At 41.6% G+C, this 14,154-nt stretch overlaps 1 protein-coding gene across 1 annotated transcript in view; it reads right to left on the bottom strand.

The window, feature by feature from the left end:
- The window catches only part of tenm1 (teneurin transmembrane protein 1), an 873,954-nt gene that overhangs the window by 52,478 nt on the left and 807,322 nt on the right, over positions 1-14,154 (bottom strand). Inside the window, exon 26 of the mRNA XM_041195427.1 lies at positions 10,828-11,000. Coding sequence (XP_041051361.1) covers positions 10,828-11,000 — 173 coding nt within the window. The remainder of the gene's footprint in view (positions 1-10,827; positions 11,001-14,154) is intronic.

Below are 14,154 nucleotides of genomic sequence, written 5' to 3'. Positions count from 1 at the left end.
GGAAAAACTCAGCAGGTCTGACAGCAGCTGCGGAGAGGAACACAGTTAACGTTTCGAGTCCGTATGACTCTTCAACAGAACTAAGGAAAAATAGAAGAGAGGTGAAATATAAGTTTAAGGGGGGGTGGTGGTGGGACAGGTAAAGCTGGATAGAGGGCCAGTGATAGGTGGAGATTGCCAAAAGATTTCATAGACAAAAGGACAAAGAGGTGTTGACGGTGGTGATATTGGCTAAGAAATGTACTGATTCTTGTGTAAATAACGGTAATTTTGTTTGACTAAGAAGCCTCCCAGAGCATGCTTCTACAGGAATTTGAGGAATAAACTTACTGTTTCCTTGAAATCTGCCTGTTATAATGTCAGCGTCTACCATCCACAAAAACCAGTTTCCTTACTATCCATCTTGTTCCATGACAAAGTTCTGGCCTGAATTTTACCTTTGTTGGGCACACGCAAGTGGTGGGCCCAGGTGCAGTCGGGAAACGAGCCCCTGACTGGTGATTTCAATCTGTCTGGCCAATTAACGGCCAGCCAGTGTGAAACGCGTGCTGAAAGGCTCAGTGCTGCCGGGGTGGGGTCGGGAGGAGGATGAGCGATGACCATTCTGCAGGCGCGTGTGAGCGCTGCAAGAAAGCTTCCTGAAGGCAGGGATCTGCCTCAGGGAGCTGCAGGCCTGAAAATGATCAAATAAAGGTTAAAAAAGCTGCAAAAAAAAATGTCCATGCATCACAATCAAGCACCTCAAAATACAGCTGATAAAAATGCTGTTGCAGATATTTATTTTTATTTTATCTCATAACGGAAATTTCATCCTGCCCTTAGATGAGGTTTGATGAAAAATACAAAGGCCACCCGGCCGATTTGCCCGTCCGCCAGCTGAAAGGTTGGATGGACCACGGAAAATAGGAGACAATTGTGCTGTTAATGGGCTTAACTGCCCTCTTAATTGTCACTGGGCGCACTTCCAACCTTTGCGCGCGCCCGCCAAGTGAAATATCGCGTGAGTGCGTGATGATGTTGAGGTCCTCGCCCTATGCCTTTTCATGTGATTTTACGCCCGACTGGGTCGGGCGTGCGCCTGTCCGCGGGACGTAACATTCTGCCCCCTTTTCTCGGATTCAAGTTTTGTAGCAACATGATAACTGCTCCTTCCTTGAGTCTATGTTTGATTGGTAGCATGTCCATTGGAGTTAGACTGTGTCGAAACTCTGGAGGGCATAGACAGTTATCAGCTTCTGCAGAATCAGTGCTGATGTATTCTTTTCATTCATCTGACAACATTTCTACAACCTTTTCATGCAAATCTAGTGAATCTTTTTTTTTAGCACAAATAGCTTTAAAATAACCTGTATCAAATAGCAGCTCCTGCCATTTTGCCATACTTAACCAATTTCATCATCTCATCCACCCCTCCCATGCCACACCACCCATTTCATCCCCATCCCATGCCATTCCATCCATACCTTTCCGGGTCAGTCCCACTGCAATCCAGGCTGAGGACTGTGGCCTGTGTGGGGCTGTTCGGTTTAAATTTTACAGGGTTAACATACAAGGCAGGTTCCCATGACAATTCCCACACATAAATTTTCATTTTCCTAATGGGACTTTGCAGATAAGAGGGAAATGTATTGCCTTTGGAGGTAATTAGTGATCTATAAAATTAAACCCAAGATTGCACTAGTTTTCAGAAGTTTTTCTTTCTAGCATTTCCAGTCGAACATATTTCCATATTTCCAAGTGCAAAATTGCCCATGAGCCAGTACAATTAGGCAGTGATTTAAGAAAAATTAAAGAAAAATTTTGCCTTAAAAATATTCCATGATATATTTAACAGTGGTAACTAGGTGCAGTTTGATTAATATAGCTGAAAATTGTTCTATCACCAAAACAACATGTCAGTACTGACTAGCTGACCTTAAATATTTGAAAATGACTATTTAAAAATATAAAATAAAACAGTTGCTGATTATACTGGGACAATAGTAAATTGGAAAAGAATGACATTCAGAAGCTTGACACATTTTGGTTATTTCTACAAGATAGTGGATATTCATCAATTTTTGTAAATGAACAACCATTAAATATATTTGCAAATTATTATCTATAATCTATGAACTTATTGCTCACTGAAGCTGAAATATGACAGACACCCACCCTAATGTTATTATTTGGATCTTTGAGAGCCTGCTGCTGCTAAACCTCCCTCATACCCTTCATCTTGATGATAACCAACATATTTAAATGACCATTGTGGAAATTCAGGCTTTGTGGTGGCGAGCGTATGTTAACTAAATGAGGACCACATTTTTTTTTTTCTCCTCTCATCTTGTCTTCTGTTTGCATTGATTTCTTTCTGGGGTTTATTTACAATTGTTATTAGCAGTCTTTTGGTACCTTTACCTCATGTCTATTCTTCACAGTTGTGGTAAAAGTGAGAGTTGGTAAGCTATCATTTGTTCTCGCCATCGCAGCTGAGCCTGAGCTAATATATGCCCAGTGAATACATATTAGAGTTATTAAATAATGATCAAGAACAGGAACACCAAGACATTTTCCTCCCATAGTCTAGGAGCACATAGGCCAATTGTAGCATTCCAATTGTCATTCAGGGTTGAATTCAGTTAACTTATTACATCAAACATAATACCATAAGAAATGGGAGCAGGAGAAGGCTATTCAGCCCTTCGAGTCTGCTCTGCCATTCAATAAGATCATGACTGATTTGATTGTGGCCTTAAGTTCATTTTCCTGCTTGGCCTCCATAACACTTGACTCTCTTGTAGATCTTGTAATCTAACTCAGCCTTGAATATATTCAATAATTCAGCCTCCACTACTCTCTGGGGAAGTGAATTACACAGATTAGCGACCTTCTGAAAGAAGAAACTCCTTCTCATCTCTGCCCTAAAAACCTTTATTTCAAAACTGTTTTTGCTGTTCTAGATTCTCCCATATGGGGAAACATCCTCTCAGCATCTACCCTGTCAAGCTCCCTCAAAATCTTATATGTTTCAATAAGATCACCTCTCAATCTTCTAAACTCAAATAAGTATAGGCCCGACCTGCTCAAACTTTCCTCATAAGATGACCCCTTCCTCCCAGAAATCAACCTTCTCTGAACTGACTCCAATGCAAGTACAGCCGTCTTTAAATAAGAAAACCAAAACTGTACGCAATACTCTAGGTGTGATCTCACAAATTCCCTGTACAGTTGTAGCAAGATTTCCCTACCTTTATACTCTATCCCTCTTGCCATGAAGGCCAACATTCCATTTGCCTTCCTAATTACTTGCTGTATTTACATGCTAACTTTTTGTAATTCATGTACAAGAACTTCCATCATTCTATACCACAGAATTCTACAGTTTCTGTTTTTCAGTTATTTCCACTAAAGTGGACAACCTCGCATTCTCCCACAATATACTCCATCTGCCAAATTTTTGCCCACTCACTTAAGCTATTAATATCCCTTTGCAAATTATTTGTGTCCTCCTCAAAACTTGCTTTCCTACCTATCTTTGTATCATCAGCAAATTAGGCTACAATACATTCCGTTCCTTCATCCAAGTCATTAACATAGATTATAAATAGTTGAAGATCCAGCACTGATTCCTGTGGCACTCCACTAGTTACAGTTTATTCTGACTCTCCATTTTCTGTCAGTTGGCCAAACCTCTATCCATGCTAATATATTACTCCCAACACCACGAGCTTTTATTTTGTGTAGTAACCTCTTATGTGGTACTTTACCAAATGGATTTTGGAAATCCAAATACACTATATCTATTGGCTCCCCTTAATGAACCTTGCTTGTTACATCCTCAAAAAACTCTATTAAATTTGTCACATGCATTTTCCCTTTCACAAAGCCATGTTCACGCTGCTTGAAAGTATTTTGATTTTCTAGATGTCCTGCTTCTACTTCTTTAATAATGAATTCCAGCATTTTTTGAAATGACAGATCCCAGGCTAACTTGCCTAAAGTTTCATGCTTTCTGTCTCCCTCTTTTCTTGAATAGACATGTTATATTTGCAGTTTTCCAATCCGTTGGGACCTATACAGAACTTAGGGAATTTTGGAAGATTGCAACAAGAGCATATCCACTATCACTGCAGCCACTTCTTTTAAGACCCTCAGATGCAGACCATCAGGCCCAGAAAACTTGTTGGCTTTTATCGTATTATTGTTTTCTATACTTTTACTTTAGTCGTATTGATTGTTTTTAGTTACTCTCTCCCTTTTCCCCCTTGCTTTTCTGCTGGTCGTGGAAGGATTCTTGTGTCTTCTACGATGAAGACAGTTAGAAAGCACTCATTCAAAGCCTCTGCTTTGTTTACCATTATTAATTAATTTGGGGAGGTGGTGATGTAGTGGAATTGTCTCTGGACTGGCAATCCAGAGATCCAGAGGACCTGGGTTTGAATCCTACCATAGCAGACGGTGGAATCTGAATTCAATAAGAATCTGGAATTAAAAGTCTAAAGATGATCATGAAACCACTGTTGATTGTTGTAAAAACCCATCCAGTTTCACTGATGTCCTTTAGGGAAGGAAATCTGCTGTCCTTACCTGGTCTGGCCTACATGTGACTCCTGATTCACAGCAATGTGGTTGACTCTTAAATGCTCTCTGAACAAGGGCAATTAGGGATGGGCAATAAATGCTGGCCTAGCCAGCGACACCCACATCCCATGAATGAATTTAAAAAATTCCCCCGTCTCATCCTGTAAGAGACTGACATTTACTTTAGCTACTCTCTTCCTACTGTATTTTTTATATTTCTTACTTGTTTACCCTCATATTCTAATTTCACCCTCTTTTTAATTTTCTAGTCATCTTTTTCTGGCTTCTAAAATTTCTCCAATCTTTTGGCCTACCAGTAATCTTCGCAGCATTACACACCTTTTCTTTCAATCTGATACCATCCTTAAAATCCTTCATTAGTCATGATTGTGCCCCTTCTCATAGGAATATATATTTTCTGAGAGTTATGAAATATCTCCTAAATGTTTGCCACTGCTTCTCTATGATCTTACTATTTAACATATTTTTTCAGGCCATGGTAGTCAACTCTGATTTTATACCATTGCTATTTATTTAAGTTTAAGACACTAGTTTCAGACCGACGTTTCTCACCCTCAAACTGAATGTGAATTTTATTATGTTATGATCACAGTGCCTAGAAGATTCTTTACAATAAGACCAATAACTAATCCTATCTCATTACACATTGCCATGTCTAAAACTGCTTGGTTCAGAACGTTTTATTCTAAGAAACTGTCCCAAATATACTCATGAACTAATCCTCAAGGCTGCTTTTGCCAATTTTATTCATCCAATCTATATGCTAAATAAAGTTTCCCATAATTATTGCAGCATCTTTCTTTCAAGCCCCCATTATTTTAGCTAGAGGCCTATAAAATACCCCCACCAGTGACTTCTTTCCTTTGCTATTTCTCATCTCCACCCAGTTGGAAACTGCACCTTGGTCTTCCAAGTCAAGATCATTTCACACTATTGTACTGATCTCATCTAACATTAACAGAGTTACCCCACCTCCTTTTCCTTTATTGTTATCCTTCCTAAATATCTTTGAATATTGTGTTCCCAGTCTTGGTCACTTTGCAAACACATCCCCTAATGGCTATAATATCATACCCATTTATTTCTATTTGTGCCATCAATTCATCCATTTTGTTATGAATGCTGCATGCATTCAGATAAACAGGCTTTAATTCTGTCTTGTTATCATTCTTGATGGTGTTTGTATACTCTGTCCTTTCCTATCATGCTCTAGCTATCATTCCCCATATTGATACCCTGCACTATTACCTTGCCCTTTGCCTTTAATTTTGAAATCTCCCCTCATGTGAACCCTATCCTGCACACAACAGCACCACCCCCACTCCCACAACTATTTAGATTACAGCCCTGGATCTTCTGCGCACTCTGTTCATTTAAGCATTACCGTTAGCAACTGAGTAACTGGGATAGTTATGAAGATCAGTTTTCAGCATTGAGCGAATACTTCCACTTGCTCCAACAATTTACATTAGAACTCAGGTGAAACTCTATTCTGCTGTGGGTAAGATTCCAGAAATATCTGGTAGGAGACACATGATTAGCCAAGTGGTCAACTGATTTTATTTATGCTACAACCTTCATTGCTACAGGCAGAAGGGATGCAGACAATTGATTGGTTGCTCCACTAATCTGTCATTTTTTGTATGAATCATTCTGTAATGTTTTGAATGTATTCTATTTCGAGAACTCGAAATGTGGGAGGGGAAAGCTCTGAAAACAATTCAGCACCACAGACAGGTTAAAAAAACAAATAGTTGTCCCCAGCCTGAAGTTCTACAGTGTGATGATTTATCTATTAGAATGGGGTGTTAACAGGAACATGGACAGTAACTGAGCTGATTGTATGTCACAGTGAGAGCAAGGTTAGAAAGTAGTCACTACGTTCCATTGGAGTTAAAAGGATTTACTTGTGAAACTCAATTATATGTGGATAGGGCATGACTCTTGAATTCAGCCTTCATGCTCACTCACCACTTCCAGGATCTGTTAGTAGCTGTGACAGGGAATATAGAATATGCCTGCCCAAAGTACACACAAATAATGGTAGTACATCACACAATGTATTTCCTATCATTTGTACCCTAACAACACTGGATGCTAGGAAAGCCCATGCATGTTCAACAAGTACATTTCCTATGATGGTAAGGGGATTTAACATTTAAAGTACCGCTGCAGCCTTTGCAAGCAATTGGATGACCTCTGACGACTGTTACTATTTTGCAACCCATTTCTCCCCGTCAGTCCCATCCCACCCCAGAAGGCCCCCCAATTGAAGTGGTAATTCTGCCTAGAACTAACAAAAACTAACTTAAAAGATCCTGATCCCAAAAAAATCAGCTAAGGTCAGGGGTGAGCTGATGGAGTGGGTGGAATGAGGCCAAAGGATTCTGCAAAGTAGAAAATCCCAGCCAGTGCTTCTATTGATTATTAGGAAGGGAAAAGAGAAATCAGTAGAAAATTTAGCACACTCTTAATTAAGTTGTTATAAAATCTGTGCTAATTTTGTTGCAAACTGAGCCTTTCAATACAACGAAAATGCAATAAGATCACATCCTTTAAAAGATACATTTGAAACTTAGCAACACTTCCAGCAGTTGCCACTTTAATCCATTTTCTTTTGGTTCACTATTAACCTTATTTTGGGATAACTTAAATGTAAATTTCAAAAAGATGATCTGCGCAGTATACTTCTGTTCCTGATCTCTACAGCTGGAGTGGGTTTAATGATTGACAAGAATGTCAGAATTCTATTTCACTTTTGATTTATGACATGGCAGTTAACCTCTTTATTGAGACTGAAAAGGATGTGGTGCCTATTTAAAATATATGTTTCAATGGAACACAGAATTCAAACAATAAAACAATTTCTTATAATTGTTTCTGCTCAGGGTTAGGCAACTTCCATAGAAGGACATTGAAGAAGTTAATTACTGTGTGAATTGCAGGGAAAGTGGCAACATTTTTACATTATCAACATAAGCATTTCATGCTAAATCACAGCCCTGGCTCAATAAAATTGGGTTTCACCAATGTGCGTCATATTCTCTGCCTATGTTGAGGTCATGGTTTGATAGAAAAAAAATGATTCTTGCACAATTTCAAAACAAAATCAATTCTTTTTGTAATTCTATCTATTTTTTGCATTAAAATTCGGGTCCTGAGCTGTGCACACATTTCATTTGTGACATCATTGTACACATAATGATTATAAATGATCCTTGAGAGCATTTCGGTTCTCAGCTTTTCAGTGTAAAGTACAGGAAAATTTGTTGAGTTGATTTCAGATTTTAGAAAATAAAGTTTAAACAGTGACTGTTCTTCATGCAGGATAAATACGTTTCACAAACTGTGCTTCTGTCCTTAAAATTCCAGGATTTGAGCTGACAATGTGCCTTGACAAGCAATTATGTTACATTAAGTTAACAAAAAGTAGTTGAAATGCTTTTGCAAATGGTAATTATTTTGTAAAACTTATGTTTACATTGCTAAAGCTATATTTAGCTATATATTTAATTATTCATATGTTTTTTAACAAGCCAAAAATCTTTGCCAGGTGAAACAGACGTAAGTCAAATCTATTGATTCTTCAACAGTGTTTCATACTTGACATATAACATACATTTCCAAGAAAACAATACAATTCTGCAAACTTTGCATTTTTATGAATATACTCAATTCAACAATACTCCACAAACATCCTAAACCCCCAGAGCAAATACTACAAGTAGAAGCATTTTCAAGAGACATCAGGGGCCGGGGGCTCATTTTGGTACGCAAGAGGCCATTCTTTGGATATTTTCTGGAGGAAATCTGATTTTCCTCCACATTCTCAATGCTGTACCATTTTCCTTCCACCTTTTTGTGGGCTGGGAATATCTAGTGTGAAAAATGCACACCTGGACCTGCTGAGTTCCCCATTTTAAATGGGGGTCAAAAACTGGATTTCCTCCCTCACACCATTTTCATCAGGTGATGTGGAATTTTGGTAGCCCATTAAAAGGACGCCAGGTTTGTAAAGAAAATGGAAAGTCTACTGAGGGGCTTCGAACTTTATGAAAGGTAAGTGTAAAGTGTTTTCATGCCTTCAAATGTCATGACTAGGTGCTATATTATGAAGTAGATGTGTTTTTAATGAATTGCTTCATCATAAGGATTTGACCTTTATAGGTAAGTTGACCCTTACATTGACCAGCTTGTGTACAGTAAATCTTCACTTATAGTTGCGTTCCTGAAAAGTGCAACTTTAAATGAAACAAGTTTAAGCAAATCAGATTTTCCTATTAAAACCAAAGTAAAACCTGGTTCTGTAGGTTCTTTCCCATCAAAAAAAATTAAAACATTATACCCTGTCAGTTGAAATACTTTGCATCGATAAATTCCTATATTAGTAAATGAAATAATGTTTAAAATAAAATAAATTCAAAAATATAAAGGTATTACGCTAATTTTCTACTTACCACCCTCTCAGTGCTTCTTCTGCTCACCCCCGATCCTGCTCACCAAACTTCCCACTTTATACACATTCCAATGCCTGGCCCGCCCTCTCACTGCCAACGTTTCAGTTCATGGCCTCTGCCACTCCTTGACCCGCCTCTTGCTACTGACCCACGGTTCACAGCCTCTGCTGCTCCTTGACCCTCCTGGTATCTGTGGAGCCTTCCTCTTGCCAAACTTCCCATTCCTCAGTTCTCTTGCCCACTGCTTCCCTCTGTTAGCAAGGGCTCTGGAAATAAATCGTGAGAGGCAGGAAGAGCAGCTTCAACTTGCAGGAGGTAAACCATGAACTGGAGAGCGAGAGTCAAGAAGCCATAGAGGCGGCGAGGCAGGGGGTCAGGGAGCAGCTGAATGCCATGAACTTGAGGGTTGGTGGTGAGAGGGTGGGTTAGGGAATGGCAGAGGCTGCTCTAAAACAGCACCGATCTAATCACATGGTCCTACGTCAGGCCCGGAGCCAAATGACTTTGAAACAAAGCTCCCGATGCTAAACAGGAATATGGCCCCGATTACCTGACTGATGCTAAAGTGGAATGACTCAAAACAGGGTAGCTTAAAATGGGATTTGCTGTATTTGTTCAAATATTTTCCAATGGAGAAGGCACCATAATGCAGTGAAGAAAAGTTACAAAATGGCCTGTCAGCCTGTGCTGTCAACTTTTCTGCGGCAATTTAAATGGCTTTGACTGATTTTTAAAAACTGTTTGATATTTGAAAAAAATCTGTTCCCTTACATTGTTTGACAGGCAATCAGCTTTGAAATCGAAATGAGCACCTTCTGTTCTTTCCTGTCCAGAGAGTAGTCTATTATTTGGACAACTGTGGCCATTATCAATGCTTGGCTGAGTTTCAAGCGCTATTGTGTTTCGGCACAGTAGCTATTCTGTTCATTTGAGAATGAACGACAGTTTCAAGAAATTGTAGTAACCTCCAGATTGTCCCTTTGATGCATTTTATTGTTTATTTACACAAACTTAATAGGTAATTTAATAAGCAAGTATTACAAGTTTTTTCATGTGGCAGAATGCATGTTTTTCTCACTATAAATGTTTGGGATCCTTATCAGACGGTGAGAGGTTTACTTTTTTCCCCAAGGAATGTTGAATATTTTCAATTAATATTGCATGGAATCTGAATACTGTACATAGTGCATACTGGGTGAGTGGCAATGCAGGATGAATGTGGCAGGGGTAGGGCAGAGGCAGCATGGGTGATCTGAGGGGGAGGCTGATACATGGGTATATAAAGGTGGCATAGGGGGTAGAAGTTATTTGAAGGGCATGGAGGATACATGGGAGCATAGAAGTGGCAGGTGTGGTCTGAGGGGGCATGGTGAATTCATGGGGGCATGGAGGTGGCATAGGTTGGTATGGTGGTGGGTTGGTAGGGTGAGGAGTAAGATTTAAGGGGCCTTTAAACACTGTTGGGAGCTAGAATACTGTGAATATGAACTGAGGTGAGCCTTCTAACCAGCCTGTCTCTGGACTCACACTTCCCTGACTGACTGTGAACCTGACTGCTGTGCAAAAAGACAAAAATGGTATGAGAAGTCACACATGGGTTGGTAGTTTAGTTTGGGAGCTGTGAAAGTGCGCAAGTTGGGTTTTCCCGAGCTCAGAGGAAGATTCGGCCCCAAAAATACAAATATTACATGTTCAGTGAGATCTGTGGCTCAAATCACAATAAATTAAAAGCAGTTTGTAATACTTTAGTCTAGCATGTTCATTGAATGAATAGTGCCTGGTTTACCTTGCCTGTATATATACACAGCATTGGTAGCTGAGAAGTTGGCCGTGATAGCGAAGTTCTCTCTGTTGGATAGATTTGCTTCCACTTGTACTGATTTGTCCACATCACGATAGAAACTGCTGACTTGGCCAGTAGGAAAAGTCACATTTGTCAGATGACCATCACTGTCATACCTGAGTGAAAAACATAAAAAGTTTTAAAGAAATAATATAGAAATAATAGCATGTTGTTGACACCATACAAAGATCCCTTATTACAGGATGTTCTGCTCTAGGGAAGGAGGGACCAAAAATTCAACTTTCCTTTTAGATTAAGATGAGTCCAAAGATACATCAGATTCTACATGTCCATTCAGCTCAACCTCACAATCACCATTCTTGATCCCTCTACTGTCTCTGACTTGTCAGGCTACTTGTCTGACATCCAGTACAGGGTGAGCAGAAACTTCCTCCACCTTAATATAGGCAATACTGAAGCCATTGGGCAGAATCATCTCAGATTTGCACTAAGTGTGGTAGCTTGTGGGAAAAGGGACCTTTTACCTGCTGGCTGCAATGGTGGGTTTTTGCGCTGTAATGCCCCAATCCCGCCTCATTAATCATGCATTCCTGGGAAAGATGCCGTTTTGCAGGCGGGTGGGCTCCGATTCGTCCGCCATACCATCACCTCGTCACTTCCTTATGCAGGGTGCTATATTTAAAGTGCAGCTGCATGCACCTCTCTCAGTGCTTCCAGCTCAGACTGTTATACAGAAGACATGGGCCTGAAAGGAAAGAAAACTGCAGCCCCCCATTTCAGTGACACATCCTTGGGATGCCTGCTGGGCACTGTTGGAGCCTGCTGCCATGATGGCTACCCCCACTGTGGCTGCTGGAGACCCATCAGTGTCACCACTCCAGTTTGGGAGGTGGTGGCAGTGGTGGTCAGTGCTAATGCAACACAGAAGAGATTTGCCATCTAGTGCAGAAAGAGGATGAATGATCTTATCCATGCAGCCAGGGTAAGGCAACCATCTCATCACTCTAAACTCACCCGCTCACAAGCCCATCACACATTCATTGGCATCTCTCACTGCCAGCTCAATGGGCATCACCACTCTCTCACACACACTCTCACATCTCCATCTGGACTCATCTCCTCTGGGGACTTTCTTCTCAGCCCTCACTTTCGAGGCCACTTGCACAGATCAACATCTGCCCTGGGATACCCCCTTCCCCAGTAATGCCCTAGCCCTGCAGTCCCGTCCCTGGCCTGAGGCCACTTCTCCCTCTTCCACAAGCAAGTCATAGCCCTGCAGCTGTTGAGAAGCCACACCCACCTTACATCTAGTCTCATGAGTAGAGATGTGCCCAAGAGCTCCACTAAAAGTGATGTGGTGCTGCTGGTTCAGGGCACTGATGATCGCGAGTGCTGCCCGAAGCAAGATAGGCAAACAAGTTTCAAAGTCCCGAGTGAATTGCAGCTATCCAGGTGCACGTCGCTTATGTTCAGTTGTGAAACACGTCCCAGATGATTCAGCATGGGGGGGATGATTCTCACGAGCTGGGCTTATAATGTTACAGGTATATTACAATGAAGTTCTCGATGTGCGGTGGTGGGAAATGGGGCTGCTCATTGATGGATGGAGCGGATGATTGCAAACTGGTTTCATGATGTCATGAAATCGAGTTTTGGCCTTCGCCATATTGCCTGCTCACACCTGCCATGATGCCTGTACCAGCAGGCACGGAATATTTCCACCCATTGGGCAGAATACTTCTGTTGGTGAGCTGGGGTTGGGGCCCGCTTTCCGATGTGAAAATGACGTGGGATGACGTTCAGCAGAACCCCCGACATCATCCCACCCCATTTAAATATTCAGGAAGGTGGGGGGACAGCTTGATCAGCTGTCCGCCCGCCGACCTGTCAATGGCCAATTGAGGCCACTGACAGGGTTGTTAAAACAATTAAAGGCCCTGCCCGTCCAACCTTAAGGCTGGTGGGCAGGCCAGGAGCCCCAGCGGGCTTCTGAAAAAACATGAAACCTCATCCACTGGCGGGATGAAGTTTCATATCGGTTTTAAAAAATTTTAATAAAGTTTTTGTGATATTTATTAACATGTCCCATCTCGTGTGACATTGTCACATGAGGGGGACATGTGAATAATTTTTTTATTTTTCCATTTTTAAACTTTCAAAAACTTTCAGCGCTCTCCCTGGGGCAGCACCTACCCTCAGGGAGATGTGCGCTCTTTCATGCGCATGTGCGAAAGAGCACACTCTGGCAGTTGGGGAATCCCTTCCGACCACACAGGAAGCACATAGTGCTTCATGTCGGGCAGCTCACTGGCTGGGCCTTAATTGGCCCACCCACTTAAAATGGCGGCGGGGCCCGTTTCGGTGGCGGTGATCGGCTGCCCGCCCGCCACCAAGTCAGTGGGGCCTGTCCGCCCATCAAGGGCAAAATTTTGCCTATTGTCTTTGATCCCTGCCACAAACATTATTCATTCACCATCTACTCCATCCTTCTCCCTGGCAACTGCCTGAGGCTGAAATAGATTGTTTGCAACTTTGGTGTTGTGCTTGACCCCGAGATGATCTTCTGATCATGTATCCGCTCCTTCACCAAGGAAGTTTACCACCAAGCCTGTAATTTTGCCCATATTCACCCCTTCGTCAGCTCACCTGCAGCTGAAGCCTTCATTCATTGCTATGTTACCTCTAGATTTGACTATTTGTCCAGTCTCCATCTTGCACCCTCCATAAAACTGAGCTCAACCAAATCTGTGCTGCCCATTTCCTAACTCACACCAAAATTTATTCATCCACAAACCCTGCACTTACTCACTTACATCGGGTCCTGTTTCAGAAATGCCTCGATTTTAAAATTCTCATCCTTGTATTCAAATCCCTCCATAGCCTCCCCTCCTCTTCACCTCTGTAATCTCCTCCAGCCCCACAAACCTCCGAGGTATCTGCATTCCTCTAATTTTGGTCTCTTGTGCATTCCCAGTTGTAATTGCTCGCCTTTGATGGCCATGCCTTCAGTTGCCTGGGCTTCAAGCTCTGGCATTCCCTCCCTACACCTCTCCACTCTACCACACTTTCCTCCTTTTAAGACACTTCTTAAAACTTACCTCTTTATCCAAGCTTTTGGTTGTCTGACCTAATCGGCTGGATTTTATAGCCACCTGCCGGATTTTCATTTTGCAGGATTGGGGTGGTGGTGGGGGGGGTGGTTGGCCTTCGGGGGGCACGCAAAATACAATGGGAGGCTAGTACATCTTTGTCTCTCCCATCCCTGAGCTATCCCCAAAATACAGGAGTTGCGCGGGCGCTGAAATCAGC

Source organism: Carcharodon carcharias, chromosome 9 (genome assembly GCF_017639515.1).
Source record: "Carcharodon carcharias isolate sCarCar2 chromosome 9, sCarCar2.pri, whole genome shotgun sequence".
NCBI classification, from domain to species: domain Eukaryota; kingdom Metazoa; phylum Chordata; class Chondrichthyes; order Lamniformes; family Lamnidae; genus Carcharodon; species Carcharodon carcharias.
Note: the sequence above shows the minus strand (reverse complement) of the source record. Positions and strands in the feature narration are given on the sequence as shown.